This window comes from Zonotrichia leucophrys, chromosome 3 (genome assembly GCF_028769735.1).
Source record: "Zonotrichia leucophrys gambelii isolate GWCS_2022_RI chromosome 3, RI_Zleu_2.0, whole genome shotgun sequence".
NCBI lineage: Eukaryota > Metazoa > Chordata > Aves > Passeriformes > Passerellidae > Zonotrichia > Zonotrichia leucophrys.
Window position 1 is genome coordinate 74,388,428 of NC_088172.1, and position 15,949 is coordinate 74,404,376.

Consider the following 15,949-nt stretch of genomic DNA (forward strand, 5'->3'; position numbering starts at 1 on the left):
GCTTCAGAGCTGTTTACTCAGAGACATCAAAGGAACTCTTTCTTCCCACTGTTTTGGGCCAAGGAATATTAAATCTCAGTGTTCAGTCCTTTTTCTTTGTCTTCACAGTGTTTTCCTTACTGTCACTTTCCCACTGTGCTTTTCTTTCATATCTCTGCTTACCTGGTTTCCGGTTAATGGAGAAAAAGCATTCTTTTTGTAACACCATACTTAATTGTGTGGCAGAACAATGGCTCAGTACCATATGGTGAACTAGGTAATAATTCTTCTAGTCTAGCTGCTGTTTGCTCTGAGAGCACCACCTCCCTAGCAGCCAGGTGCCTCTTCTAGTGCTTCAGCAGCTGCTACCCTGTCTTATTTTGCATACTTCATGGAAAGATTTATTTTGCATCTCTCCAGCTGGTCCCATCTCTTTTGAGAATAGATACATACCTTTCTTAGTATAAAGTATTTCTCCATTCCTGGTAGAATGCACTTTAACCACACATGATAATTCAGAGTTTACGAGGAGGTGGCTAGTGCCTATATTTTGGTTTTGAGTGTTCTGAGTGTTATAATTTCACAAGCTGACTATGATTGCACCTGATGCCCTAATGCCTGAATATTCTTATATGTGTGGTTGATTCACACTCAGTTCAGTGAAAAGGTTACAGGAGTCTTTTTCATGGACTTCTAAATCTAGAAGTCTTTATCCTGGACACATAGATTTGAAAAAAAAAGGCAAAAGTAAATTTTAATAAATCATACATTAAGTAAAAGTGTATTTCTGAAAGTTTGTTGTGACTCATTCTGGACACTCCTGTTTTTCTTTTTATTTTCCATACAAAACAGGTGAAGGAATTTCTCTTTTCTGAAGCAAATGCATGCAGTGGCTAGTATGTAATTACTATTGCCCTGGTATCGCTTGTGAACTCAAAAACATACCAGAAGAAGTATTAACAATCCATGGCCCTGTTGAGTAACATTCTTCTCAGGAATATTTACAGGATAGCAAACTGATGTTTCAGGACTGGATTCTGAAAAGCTTAGCAAACTTTATGAAGGCTTAAAGACAGTTGGCTCTCACTATTTGAAGAATAAACTTTAGAAATCACATGAATGGAGTGACTTAAAGGGGTAAAGGATTATTTATTTACAGAGTAACTAGCTTTTTCAAGCTAGCTTTGTCTGGCATCCCAAAGCATGTGATGAGATTTTAAAGCTCCAGTGGCAGAGTAACCAAGACTTGGTTGTTTTATGCTGTGGCTTCAGTCCTGAGCATGAGGCTGTCAGTGAACTGCACACACAGTCACACACAGCCTTTGGAGTTCCTGCATTGGCTGTGCTGTGTATGCACAGGAATTTCAGAACTCTGAAAGTGCATACATACATATAGACATAGGTCTCTGCAAGGTGGCCTAAATTCTGTTGGTTCACTGAAATTCAGAGTGCCTTGATGATAGTCTTCACAGAGGTTTATGCCCTGGACTCTCAAAATGTTAAAGTGAAATAAATTTGCCTGAAACCTTCCTGAAAGTTTCATGCTTGCAAACCCGTGACTAGTTGTACCTTTTGTTCTTATCTCCCATGGAAGATATTTTTTACGAAGTAGGTAAACAGTTTTTAAAATAATGAAATAAGCATTCTTTTCCTTCAGGAAAAAAAAATTAAATGGAAGATCCTCTTGCTATTTTGGGGAAGGAGATTGTTTCTCTCTAATCACAGTTCATTTAATACTAGACTCATGAGAAACACAGCCATTCAAATATTCAGATTTTTGACTTATTTAATTATTCAGTTTTTTCCAACTTCCGAGTGCTTATAAAATGGCATATTCCAATTGTTTCTTTAGAAACACGTACATGTTGTAGAAGTTTTAAGTTAGAAGTAGGATGATCCTATAGGGTTGCAATATACTGAATTCTTACCACTGATTTTTGGTGTTACTCAGATGCACAAACTTGGTCCATGCTTTCTTAAGTCCTTTGACAATTATTAGAAATAAGCTGCCTCAGAACTCTCATATCCAATGCTAAATGCTGTACAAATACAATGATAAGTCAATTCTGGGATTTAATTTGGATTGCAAAAAAAACAAACTACAAGAAAAATAGTAAGTGGAGATGCTAATTCAAGGGAACATGAATCAACACTTCCATGAATATTGCTAACAAGATGAAACGTGCAAAGAATTTTTCAAGGCCAGTGTGCATCTTGGTAATCAACTGGTGTTTTACCTTCCTTTTGACATGGTTTGTTAAACAGTTGGCAGTTTGAGCTTATGGTTTTCTTGTGAATCACCAGTAGAAAATTTGTGGTGCTGAAGACTTTATAGAATTATTTAATTTTGTTGTTTTGGAATTTAATAGTATTTCTTTCTGTTCTCATTTGTTCTGCAGACATTTGTGAATGATGTGAGGATTCCAGAACAGACATACATCACTCTGAAGTTAGAAGATAAATTGAGATTTGGATATGATATCCTTGCCATAAAAACGCAGTGTCAGGATGGACTTGTCTTGTTAGAAGTATGGTTGTGTTAATTATTCTCATTGCTACAAAAATGCCTGTATTAGCGAAAATCTCAGAGTTTAGGATATTCTACCTTGGTCTGAACTACTGATAAAGTACATTTTATTGTCTCTCACTGCAAGAAACCTCAACTTTCAATTATGATTTAGAACATAATGTGTATCTTCTGCATTGCTAAAGAGTACTACTTTTCTTTGAGGCAAATATATAAATATTTGTATCATATGCAGTTGTATACCAGCAGATAAGATTACAATTAAATATTCAGCAAACTGCTGAATGAAAAAAAATTGCTTTTATTATTTAAACACTAAGGTATCCACTCATGTTCTGTTTACATATAGTCAATAACTTCATTTGCTTTGATGAATATGATAGTGGACAGTATCCTAACAGTGACATGTTTTGAAAGCTGTCACCATTCTAGTGGCATAATAGACTGCACAATTGTTACTTTTCTGTAAAATCCTCTTCTCAATTCAGAATTTTTTCAGCATTTTCCTTATAATTTCCTACATACTAATCTTTTTACTGTGGTCAGGGGAGAGATGAGAGTCCCCGAAGAAGCACTTAAGGTAACAATGTGCAGTTCCTGGATGGTTTTTTGTCATTGTACAGTTATGTACAATGATATAAAGAGGTGGTTTTTTCCCACTCTTTGAGGGTTTGTGTTTTGTTCTCTATTTAATATCATGTAGCATGAAAAATTCTCAAGCCAACTCCAGTTATCCCAAAAATCTTCAGAGGCAGAAGGATCGAAACAAAGCAGCTCCAAAAGTTCAGAGTCCAAGGCAGCAGACTCCACAGCTGAAGTCCACCACAAAACTACAGAAGCACTGAAATCTGAAGAAAAATCAGTGGGTAAGGTTCATTTTTTTGTTGCAGAAGCACAAAAACTTGGAAAGTATGTTAATTTGCTTCAGTAGCATGATTGTGAAATTCTGTGGACAGTAAGAATTTCACATATATGAACATTTAACCGTAGTTTAGATGTAAATAATGTTTTTGGCTGTTAATTTCTACCTTTTTTACAGTAACATCCACATGTTAAGAACATTTTTAAAGAGAGATTTGATTGGCTTTTGTAATATTTTTGCATATCTCTTTGCCCATATCACAAATTGTGGTATTTGTGGCAGAAAATTTCTATTTTTTTGCAGTTTAAGTGAAGGTTATTTGTTCGGTTTGTACTTTTTACCATTACCAAGTGCACTAATTTTCTTTTGGTTGGTTTGGGGTTTTTTCCCTTTTTAAATGGGCGGGAGTTCTGTTTGTTTGTTTTGCAGTTCCTAGCATTCTTTGTTTGATGTGTCAGGATATAACCTCAGTGTTCTATTGTGGTTTAAAGATTTGTAGATACTGTAGTTTCAGGCTTGTTTCTACACCATCATTCCTATTTATTTAATGTGTCATGGTGGCTCTGCTGTGGTTGCCTTAACTTTGTGTGGGTTGTGCTGCCCCCAGTATGGGAAGGGTTTGGACCTGTTGGAGTGAGGCCAGAGGAGGGTCAAAAAGATGAGCAGGGAGTTGGAGCAGACAGGCTGTGAGATGGAGTTGTTCAGCCTAGAGAAGGAAAGGCTCCAGGGAGACCTCATAGCAGCCTTTCAGTACCTAAAGGGAGTTGGGAAAAAAAAAGGGAGAGTGTATTTTACACAGGCAGCTAGTGATAAAAAGACTAGGTCTGATGGTTTTAAACCGAGAGAGGAGAGATTTTGATTGGATGTTAGAGAGAAATTTTTTACTGTGAGAGTAGTGAGCCACTTGAACAGGTTGTCCAGAGAGTTTGTGGATGTCCCATCCCTGGAGGTATTCAAGGCTTTGAGCAAACTGGTCTGGGAAAAGATGTTCCTGCCCATGGCAGGTCCCATCCAACCAAAACCATTCTCTGATTCTCTGATGAGCTTCAGCATGAGGCTTGCTGAAGTGTAGTGGATATAACCAAAAGAATGAGAAAGGGATCAAGTATTGTTGTTTCCTTAATATGGAACTGTCTAGGTCTGATTTCCAACCTGATCAATGCTCAACAGTTTTGTTTAGGTTTCATCTCTCCTTCCAGAAGACTCACTTCAAAGAATTCTCTTTCCCACATACAGAATTCTGTGGTATACTTAATTAACCTGTTTGTTTTGTTGGCTAATCCAGCATCTTGTGAAGGGTACATAAAGAAGCACAGTGGGGGTGTTTTATCCTCACCTTCTGTTTTTCTTTTCACTCTTTCAAAAATAACAGGGATAGGGATTTATATTTGAATGCAACTCTCCTAAGATTTTTGGGGATTGATTCTCTCACTGTTGCTATATAAATGCGCATCTGCTCATTATTGCTAATTCAGTGCACAGGAATAGAATTATGGGATGGTTTGGGTTGGAACAGAGCTTAAACGTCACTTAGGTTGCACCCACTTGCCATGACCAGGGACACCTTTCACCAGACCAGGTTGCTCAAAGCCTCATCCAGCATGTCTTGGAACACTTCAGGGATGGGGCATTCACAAATTCTTTGTCTAACCATCAAGGGTTTTTTTTTTTTTAAATTAATATTGACTAGGGCATAATGCTGTGTAAAAAGAAAGTACTTAATGTCTTAAAATCATGTTGAAACCTTTGGCATGGCTATGAAATCATCTTTGGAATACAAGTGTATAAAATACTGAAAAATGTTGACATTCCTAATCAGAAAAGTCACAGACAAGCACCTAAGGTAGATTTTAACATATGATGTTTTATTATATAAAGACTCTTTAAAATACATTCAGAACATCTGTATGACACTAGAATAGCTAAATCTCTGTAGGGTGAAGTATTCAGCCAAAAGATCAGGTCAAACCTAACCCAGCCAATTTATCATCAGGTTAGAAATCTCAATTACAAATCAGTGGTTTTTTTCTTACTTAATTTTTGTAATTAAATCTATTTAACCATGTGCTATAGCACTTTTAGTTGTGCTATAATTTAACTGATGCTTTTAAAAAAAACCCCAACCTGTAAAATTGATTGTGCTCAGTAATGTTTTACACACAAGGTAACTTTCAGCACTCTGTAGTAGCTGTCAGCAATTTGGAACCTTGGCAGCATTGCAAAATTTGATCAGTTTTTCATGCAGTGAGTTCAGATTTCATTGAAAGGTCAGTGTGGGTAAGAATGAGAATCTTTTCACAGAAATAGCAGCAAACAGCTTCTAGGAATGTTCTGCTGTCTTGATGACTTCAAACTGATAGAAGAAATAATATTTACAGATATATTAGGGTAACAATTAGAGACGGTGACTGCCTTTGCATAAACATTTGTGCCAGAAGTTTTATCAGGTCATTAGTAAGCTTTTATATTTAGAACCCCGATCAGTTGCCTGGCCTCCAAGTTTGTTTTGTATTTAGGCAAATGCATGCAACCATTTCACTTCAGCTTCCAGGAGAAATGATCCAAGCAAATGACTTTCTCTTCATGTGATTCTTAACCTAATTATCATAGCTAAACAGAAAAGTTATTTCCTCTGCTTTGGGCTGGCTTTATAGATATTTCTGCCATGCCTCGTGGGACACCTTTGTATGGGCAGCCAGCCTGGTGGGGTGAAGATGAAGCTGATGAAAAAGGTGGTTGTAAGCCAGATAGCAAACATGAAGAAAAAATGCCTGAGACAGGGGCTTCAGGTAAGTGTGTTGTCTTATTACTTGGCTTTTCTCCTCTTTACTGAACTGCATATATTCTTAAATAGGGAACTAAACAGATGTTTGGAAGTTTCACAGTTTGTGTAGCCAATTAAAAGGTAAGGTAGTTGAAGAACATATTTTTGTGAGAAACTGTGCATTTACAGATTTGTACTATTATAAAGAAATCAGTTTCATATATAATGTGTCAGTTTTCTAGTATATAATACAATTTTCTGTCAGTAGGTATAGCAAATAACGTTACCTGAACCAGTGTGTCCTTTGTTTCAGTTTAATCTGTATCTGTCATTTTACATAAGAAGGAGTATTTTATTGAAATAATTTCTGGAAATAAATTGTGGTTTTTTACATTTGTGTCTGACTTTTAGCTATATAAGGTTATCTGTACTAGAGAAGCAGTCTCTTCTGTAATTCAATAATGCTGTATTAGTGAGAATTACGTGTCATAGTTCTTGAAGTAAAGATTTGTGTAGTCTAAATGGTAATGTTTATTCCCCTGTAATACAGACCTTTTTATTAGTTAGCTTGTCTAGACACAGTATGTATTGCCAGAACTTCAATCTCTGTACCTATAATTAGGCTTTTATATCTATCATCAGGCATATAAATAAAGTGACTGCTATTCTAATAAAGACAGTAACTTAAAACTTATTCAAGTTAGCACAAAATTCAACCATGTTTATTTAGCACTTTAGACACCCATTTAAGGTCCAACAGTTTTAAGTTGGCAGTTTTTTACAGTACTTAAATTGAGGTCAGAATTTCTCTTTTGCTGTCATAGTACTTCCCTTGGTTAACATGAATCGTGTGTTGTAGGAGCTGGAGTGAAATCTAGAAATGTGTAAATCAAACTAAATGAATACTTCAGTGTAGTGTTCTGAAGTGTTCATTTAGTTTGATTTACACTTTTCATGATCTTTGAAATTAAGATTTTACCATGGCCTTTTTAATGACCTCTTTCATATTATTCTAAAGTTGTCATCATTCAGGCACTAGAGTCTGTTTAGATTTGGACTATTATAAAGAAACCAGATAAAAACATTTAAATTACTTTTTCCTCATTAAATATAGGATTATTGAAAAGCGATATGCTGAAGTCTGTGTTTTTGATGCAATGCCATGCCATTAACAAGGTGACACAAGATGCCAGCTTCTATTTAGTGTAATGTGTCTGTTCTTATTTTTTATAATTTTAGATTGCTTTTTCAGAAGCATCAAATTACATCAAATGGTTTACATGCTCTTGTATTCATTTTATCAAGAGATTTTTCAGCGAGTGATCAGTGCTTCTATCTTTGTTACCGAGCTCCAAGAAAAATGAGATTCCAACTTTCACTCAAACTAATCATGGAGATGCCATCTGTTTCAGTAGTAGACAAAAATAAGTTTGTTCTAGACTGAACTTCAGTAATGGGAATATTTTTGACATGATTTGCTTAGTGAAGTCATCATAAAGTAAATGATGAGTAGAGAAAATAAATTAATATTTTCTAAATTATTTAAATTTGGTTGTTTGTTTTCCATATATATATTATTCAAAAACTAAATTTGATCCCAAAGCCTTCTTGGCAAATACAACACTTTTTCCTTTAAAAAAAAAATAAATTAGAAATTCCTTTATTTGTGCTGTTGCTTTTGTTTAGCCATGAATGTATCTCCTATGAATAGTATTGATTTAACAAGAGTGTAAGAATAGCTTTTATTTCCTCAAACTTAAAGACTCATAAGTCTGCAAGAATGGAATTCAGAATTTGAAAAAGCACATACTAAACAAAAGCCTATGCGAAAGGAAGGCACTGCAGAGAAAAATCCAAAACCTGACATTTTTGCAGAACCATTTCGTTTGTGAGGATGTAGAATTAAAATCTTGTGTATACACAAATGATTTATTTATTTATTGTGATCGCCTAATCTCTGAGCAGACATTAATTGTAGGTTCTGCTGGTCTGGTTTTTGCCTGTTGTAGATGATTTTTAGTAGTGTTGGCAGAGAGTCTGAGAAGACAAACCATATAAGAGTTGACATTTGCTTCTATGGTCACTTCTGCAGTCTCAGAACACTGTGTCTGTGTAGAGGTGTGCAAAAGACATTCTGGATGTTTTCACACAATTATAAAATCATAATATTTTTGAGCTGCTTTGGCCTACAGTTATGTTCTATGAAAAGTTGAACTTCTTTTCAACAACTTATTATGTATTTTCTTCAAACATTTAGGTTTTATAATATAGATGAATATAATTTTAGGAAATCAATATAAAGATACACTTGTATGAAGGAAAATTGGAAACTTCTGAAAATTGTCATGCTTGGATATTTTTAAAATATAAGCAAACTATTAAAAATATTCATGATTGGTGCAGCTAATTATTCTTTCATGGCTTAAATTGCATTAAATGTTTAAAACACTGATCTGGGATATGCTTTTTAATATAAACTGCCTAAAAGTCATTTACAGGTGAATTCTTAAACCAAATTGATAAGTCAGATAACATTTTAACAAAGTAATCCTATTAAAAATCTGTGTCATGTTTTAATGACTTATTGCATGATTATTTATTGAATAGAGAAGAGGACTTGAATTCTAAGAGATGGGGTAAGGTTTAATGAGGAGATTGAAGTGGGAGATTTGTTTCTGTTAAGCCAGCTATAGACAATTACTCCTTACAGTCTCAAGTTAATAAGATTATTTCAATGTTAATGTATTTCTATCACAACAGAAATTCACTAATGAAAGTTATTTACAAACAGAGCAGAATAGCCTGGAAAACTTCAGGAAAAAAAAATCCTTTCTACGTTTTTCCGACATATGTAATGCTCTGATGCAATGATCCATAGATCTACTGGTCTGTATTAAAATGAGCAGTTGTGTGTACACCTCTGGCATGACTTTATGCTGCAGCTGTTAAATGTCCATGTTATTGGCAGGTTTATTGGGTGTGTAATTATTATTACTGCCATATGTTACACTCTCACTTCCTGGGATAATGAAAACTGCATTCTCTGCTGATCTTACTTGTAGTTGTAGAATTAATGTCAGTAATGCCTTTACCAGAAATCTAAGAAAAGACAGAAATAAGGCTTTAAGAAGACATCAGGAATCTGAAGTAATTCTTTCCATTTGGCATGAATTTTAATTACAGCATTGCATAAGAATATGTCAGATTAAACATTCCTTGCAATTAAGAAACAATGTCATTTTCAGGGAAAGGAGGCTGACAATTATTTGAGAAATTCCAGTGTAGTCAGTGTGTGCAGGAGTTTACGCACATTGCAATGCGTGATGCTTAACCAGCAGCATTAGCAGTTAAGTTCCTAGAAGTTTGTTCTAGAATTTTGATGAATTTTGTCATTAAATATGTGCAAGTGCTGCATGTAAGGCTTGCTTTGCAAAGCTCTAGCAGCAAATGTGCACAGTATGTCATGGAGAGCTTACAGAACTCTAAGGACCCATCATAGCAGTATATTTAAGTAGGATTAGTTTTGTCCTTTTTTTCACTTAAACTCCTTTAAAGCAGGTAGTTAAATGATTTATTATGAGAGATGGGGATTTATATAGAGTGCTGGCTTGTATTTCTATTTTGAAAGAGCAGTTCTGATATTTTTTCATATGACTGGGTATGAAAGCATTAAAAGACAAAAATGTTCATATTCCATACTAGGTGAATCTTATGTATTTCTTGAAATCTTGTCTCTAAATGAAAAAAAAGAGAAGTTTACTTCAGCTGCAAAGCAAAAACCCCAAAAACCAAAAATGTAAGTGGGAAATAAAAAGTAGAAATATGAAGAGAAAGAGGAAGGAAAAAAAAATTCTGTAAAGTATTTGAAAACATTAAAATCAGCTTCTTTTATTACACATACCATTGCACAGTGCCAAATATAAAGCTAACATTAAAAATATTTTGGGGTATTGTGTAAATATCATATTTTGGCTATTTCTTATACCTACTGCAAATAAATATATTGGTTCAGGTATACAGAATTTTTTTATGGGAAGTGCTTTGTAAATTCCAGATAATTTTCTTTTGCAAATTTAATTCTTAAAATTGTATTTTTAAGGCAGAAAGAAAAGAGAACGACTAAAAATCTGAAGATTATGCAAAATACTTTCTGAGAAATCCTGTCATTGCAGATGATAAATTAATATACAGAGGCAGCTTTTTGCACATTTGAATAGCGCCGACGCCTATGATTTTTCTTGTCCAGGTAGCAAAATGGTAAAATTCTGAGTACTTGTGCGTGTAACTTGAGAAATAAGACTTAAAAAACCCCAGAAAGTCCTAGAAAATGTAGTTGATTCTGCTAACGTCTCAAAGTGAATATTGCATTTTGGATGGTCATATTGGAATGGAATGGAATGGAATGGAATGGAATGGAATGGAATGGAATGGAATGGAATAGAATAGAATAGAATAGAATAGAATAGAATAGAATAGAATAGAATAGAATAGAATAGAATAGAATAGAATAGAAATCACTGAGGTTGGAAGATACCTTCAAGATAATCCAGTTGAACCGTCCACCCAGCACTGTCACCCCTAAACCACTAAGCCATCACCCAGTGCCACATCCAGATGCCTCTTGCACGCCTCCAGGGATGGTGACTCCACCATATCTCTGGACAATCTATTCCAATGCCTGACCACCCTGACAGTGAAAAAAAAAATTTCTAGTGTCTATTCTGAGTCTGCCTTGTCTTAGTTGAAGGCCATTTCCTCTGATCCTCTCACTGCAGGCACTGTTAAGAAACCAGTCCCACTACAGGCTCCTTCCAGGTGGTTGTGGAGAGTGATGAGATCCCACCTGAGCTTCTTCTCATCCAGACTGAGCAAACCCAACTCTTCCAGTCATTCCTCACAAGACATTTACCCTAGTAAAGGATCTCTCTGAATTTCCCTTTGGTTAAGCCTCTGGTTTCCCAAATATTCCATAGCTTCCTTCCTAGCCTCTCCTAGTTTTGTTTCAATCATAGTATCACTACCCCTGGGTGCCAGCTACCAATTATTGCTTCCTTGCTTGCCTTGTAAAAACAGTTGCTCAGTTGTCTTTTGTCGCTCAGGGTCTTTGAAGAGTGAGAGTTCCCTTTCTACAGATAATCCTGCCACTTTTTCTGCCCTTTTCATTTTAGTCTTGGCAGTTATAAAATCCCTTCAGTCCCTGAAGAGATTGACATTCACAACGTACCCATCTCTTCAGTTTCCCAAAACTCACTTGCAATTGCCTTTCTTGCTATACATATATTTTACTTGCTCTGGTTTTAAAAGAGCAGTGACAGCCACTATCTTCAGTATTTGCTAGGAGATTTTTTTCTTACAGATGTCTGTATTTCGTCTGATATATAATTTACTTCATCTTGGTAGATGACTTTTTATAGTAGGATTTCGAAGGTAAGACTGTTTTATAGATCACTCTTTGTAATATTTAGAAAGCTGTGAGAACTTGCATTTCAAGTCTGTGAGAAAAATAATGAAGGGTGGTGCAGATCACGATCTCTATTAAATTTTTTTGCTTCATGATTTTCTATTTCCTATTGTAATAAATTCTGATGCATTTAACTTTCCTAAAAATGCACTTCTTTGTACTAAAAAAATACTTCTGTAGTTTTAAACTGTGTTTTTAGAACACTTCTGTTTCTAAAAAATACTTCTGACGGAAAATAGTATTTTTATGTAACTAAAATTAACTTATACTTCAGATATTTTTATTTATATAATTGTTAAAAAATTTTCTAGTTTAGTTGTAATTTACTATTTAGTTGTAGTTTGGTTTCTCGTGTCTTCTGATTAAGCTCTGTCTTAATTTAGATTCAAACTATTTACTAACATTCTGTTTAATCAAAAATATTGGACTCAAATACTGTGCATATCATGATAGTATAAACAGTTGATTTGAAATGTTAAATTTTGTGCAGACAAGTTAGACCCAAATTTTTTTATTAAGTTCTTCATCAATGCTGGCAAACCAGTGTGAGAGATCTTTTCATTGCTGTACATCTCATGCAATTTGCCTACAGTCTGTTATTTTCAAAAGATGGTAATAAACCAGGTATTTCATAATTACTAAAAGTACTGTGTCTTGTGTGACCAGCAGAATGCTTCTGCCTTGCCCAAAACTAGAAATAGCTCTCAAAACAGAGTATTAGCCATTTATCTTTTATGAAAGAGTGTTGAACACTATATCTGGCTTAATTATTGGCCACAGGAATTGCATGATGTTGTTGACTTGAAGTTCTGAGCAGAACCACATGGGGAAAAAAAGGTTATCTATGAATTGTCTGTGTGGTGGGTTACTCTCCATTTTGGTCACCGTGGTTCATATTGTAAGGATCCAAGCTCTAGGTTTGATCCTGCCAGAGCTTGATCCATTCTAGCTTGTTAGCTACAATGAAACAAATGGAGAGTGATGGTAGTTTGCCTAAAGTTTAGGACGTGCAAAATATGAGTTTTGTTTATTTCTGTACATTTTCTGTATAAGTAGAGATGATTTTTAATAACCTTTGCATCAGTAAAATAGATTCATTCTGTATTGTATGTCTGCTGGGAGAAGTGTTTTCAGGAATGGTATTAAAAGCATTCTTTTCCCTGGGAGAGGAGTAGTGAGGTGCTGTTACAGTACCTGAAAACTCCCTCACAGACATAAGGTAGCTGATAGTGCAATGGAAAGCATTAGCTAGGGGATTCTTGGAATCCAACAGCACAATAGAAAAACCTGTCTGAATTGTGAACATGTTTTGTGTTTGTAACAGCTACTGGTGGAAAAAAAAATTTTAAACTGCTTTGTTACCTGTATTGGAGTAATATTACCCAATGGTGTATCACATTACCTTTTTTTTTTTTTAATTTTTAGCCTTTCATAAATCCTCACGAGAAATGCGCTTGTGAGGCGCAGCACAGGTGCATTGTTCCATCCTGCATCCTTTGCCCCTTAAATTCCTGACTTCAGTATATGAAGTAAATACTGACTTCAGTATAAATGATTCTATTGCTATTTTATCGCATAATAGTTTCATACACAAGTACTAACTTCCTCATCTGATGTAGGGTTGCTTTTCTCAGTACCTAAAACCAATTAGTTGCAGTCTTAATTCTTTGCTTGGCAACTAAAATGATATCTTAAACATCTTAATGTGGTCTATGATAAATTGCTTCAGAACTACTCAGAATTCTTTTGCTAGAATCTAAGTTGACATTGCTATAAGGTCTCAAGCTTCTGTTTCTTTTAGCACATTCTGCACCAGGTGTTTTGGCTGACTTAGCGGATGATAAAATGCAATCAGAAGGTTTGTTTTCTTAAAGGCACATTGGTATCTGCTGCAACCACAGGAAGCTTTAGCCTTCATTTAGGTTATACAGTGGAACTTGAAATTACTACCCTGTGCTTTTTATACTTTCTCCTTTTTTTAGCCAGTGAGAGCGTGGCTTCCTAACATTCTGCATGCTTCCAGCTATTGTTCCTTTTTCTGTTCATCTATATGCTATGGCAGCAAGTAAAATAAGAAGACATGACAATAGGATTTAGCTTGATTCTTTGGTTTTATCTTTTGTAGAAACATAAAGTCTTTGAATTCCAAAACACTTTCCAGTGCTTAGCAGTGTTTAACTTTTCAAGCCAGAATTAATGTTTATCTTGCATTAATGTGTGAATTGTTTTTCTGAAGAATTTGACCAAACAAAATTAGGCTTTCTGTCTACTGCAGGAGATGGCAGATCATTACAGTTTATTTTGGGAGCACCCTGATTTGATGTTTTTTCCGGTAGATGGGAATTGTGATAATGATCATCTCAACAAATTTGCCATTGTGATTTACCTGTTTTCTATGTTCAAATAACTCATCTGACCTTTACATCTTCTAAAAATATTTTGCATGCACTTTGACAAATTTTAAGTGAGCTTTTTCCCACTTTATATTTCTCACAGCTGAAGTTCAAACCACCTTTTCATTAATACTTCCTCTATGTAATTCTGGAACTATTTTTCCAGAACTATGGTGCTTGATCTACTCCACAATCTTACTGTTTATTCCAGAAATTACTCAAGTGGCCTCTACAGGATTTCAGAAACTTTTTGAAGAGCCTGGAGTTCCCAAGTATTGAGAAATCTGGTTTTTTTCTATTTTTCCTAATAGGATGCAGCACAGATGCCAAGCAATCTGAGGAGCAATCTGCATCTGCAAGTGAAGAACTTTATCCTTTCTGCAGGGAGCCCAGTTATTTTGAAATCCCTACTAAAGAATGCCAGCAAGCTTCACAGGTAGCAGAGAGCACTATTCACGAAATTCCCACAAAAGATACTCAAAGCCCCCACGCAGCAGCTTCAGGGCACGCTTCCTTTACCATTGAATTTGATGACAACACTCCAGGAAAAGTAAAGATCAAGGATCATGTGACAAAGTTCACGTCGGAGCAGCGCCACAAGTCGAAGAAGCCTTCATCCTGCAGTGGGCAGGACCTGCCGGGGCTGCAGACGGTGATGATGGCAGCCGAGAGCAAAGTGGCCGATTGGCTGGCGCAGAACAATCCTCCGAGAATGATATGGGAGCCCACCGAGGAGGACTCCAAAAGTATCAAGAGTGATGTTCCAGTGTACCTGAAGAGGCTGAAAGGTAAAGTGAATAGTTACAGCTATGCTTAGCTCTGAAAGCAGCAATTCCTTGCCAGCATGCAGTCAGAGGATCCCTGAGCCTATGCGGAGTTCAGATCTGGGCTGGAAGCTGTATTGTTGAATTAAGTCTTGCAAAGAGCATAAGAAACCAAATGTTGAATCATTTTACAATCTATGGTAATTGGAGGTGTACTAGTGTGGCTGAAAACATCAGGTACTTAAACACTGATCTTGAAAAAGAAAAGGAAAAAATCCAACATTTAGTTAAACTTTATATATCTCACTTTTTCTCATGAAGTACTTTAAAAACATGGATTGCTTTTTAGAATCAAAGCTCTGAAGTTATGCTTTTAGCAGCTCTTTCAGTAGCATATCTTCTGTGATTATTTGTATCTTTGTATATTTTCTAAGAAAATAATTTATGGCAAAGAATACATCATATACTCATTCTGCTTATATGGATCATGTTTGGCAGAGTCCAGTTGGAGTCAGGAATCAGACATAAAGCAAGCGCTTCAATTTTTATACTCACCTTGTGGACTGTTGTATTCATGAGTGCTGCTGTTGAATGGAGTTCCAGGTGATCATAAATGTTAATTTATTGCAGACAGTGACATTTCAAATGAAATTAAATAAAATGTTACACACGACAAGTGCACCTTCTCTAGAGTGTCACTTAATGGAATAGAGAAGCAGATAGTCTTGATGTTCAGATGAAGAGTCCAGTACCATTCAAACTTGCATAAGGAAAACTTCTGATGAACTTTTTCAAGTCTCTCTTTTTTTCCATTTTCAATTTCAGCTGCTTAACCCTACAATTCTCATTTTCCTTGGCTCTGCAACATTATCATGTCTAGTTTGTAAACCAGCTGGGACTGGGTACAACATTCTTTGCCTTATTGATCAAAAGTCTGCTTTTTAAGGTTGTCCCTTTCAAATTAAGCTAAAAATAAAATTCTGAAAGCAGAATTAGATTAATGTGCTGGCATAAAGATAATAGTATATTATTTTTTCCAGTGTGAATCACATTCTTTGGCCTTCATGTAAATATATTATTTTCATGAATATTCTTTAATATACTAGCTATGACACTTTGATAAATAGAAGGGGTTTTGTTTATAAGCCTTTTCCTGACAGAAACTCCACAAAATCTGATTAATTTTCATCTGAAAGAGG

At 35.4% G+C, this 15,949-nt stretch overlaps 1 protein-coding gene across 7 annotated transcripts in view; it reads left to right on the forward strand.

Moving 5' to 3' along the window:
- Positions 1–15,949, forward strand: part of CEP170 (centrosomal protein 170) — a 94,521-nt gene that overhangs the window by 30,589 nt on the left and 47,983 nt on the right. For all 7 annotated transcript variants that reach the window (XM_064708831.1, XM_064708833.1, XM_064708834.1 and 4 more), the window contains exons 4-8: positions 2,379–2,457; positions 3,028–3,086; positions 3,210–3,372; positions 6,023–6,157; positions 14,298–14,774. In XM_064708831.1, coding sequence (XP_064564901.1) covers positions 2,379–2,457; positions 3,028–3,086; positions 3,210–3,372; positions 6,023–6,157; positions 14,298–14,774 — 913 coding nt within the window. The remainder of the gene's footprint in view (positions 1–2,378; positions 2,458–3,027; positions 3,087–3,209; positions 3,373–6,022; positions 6,158–14,297; positions 14,775–15,949) is intronic.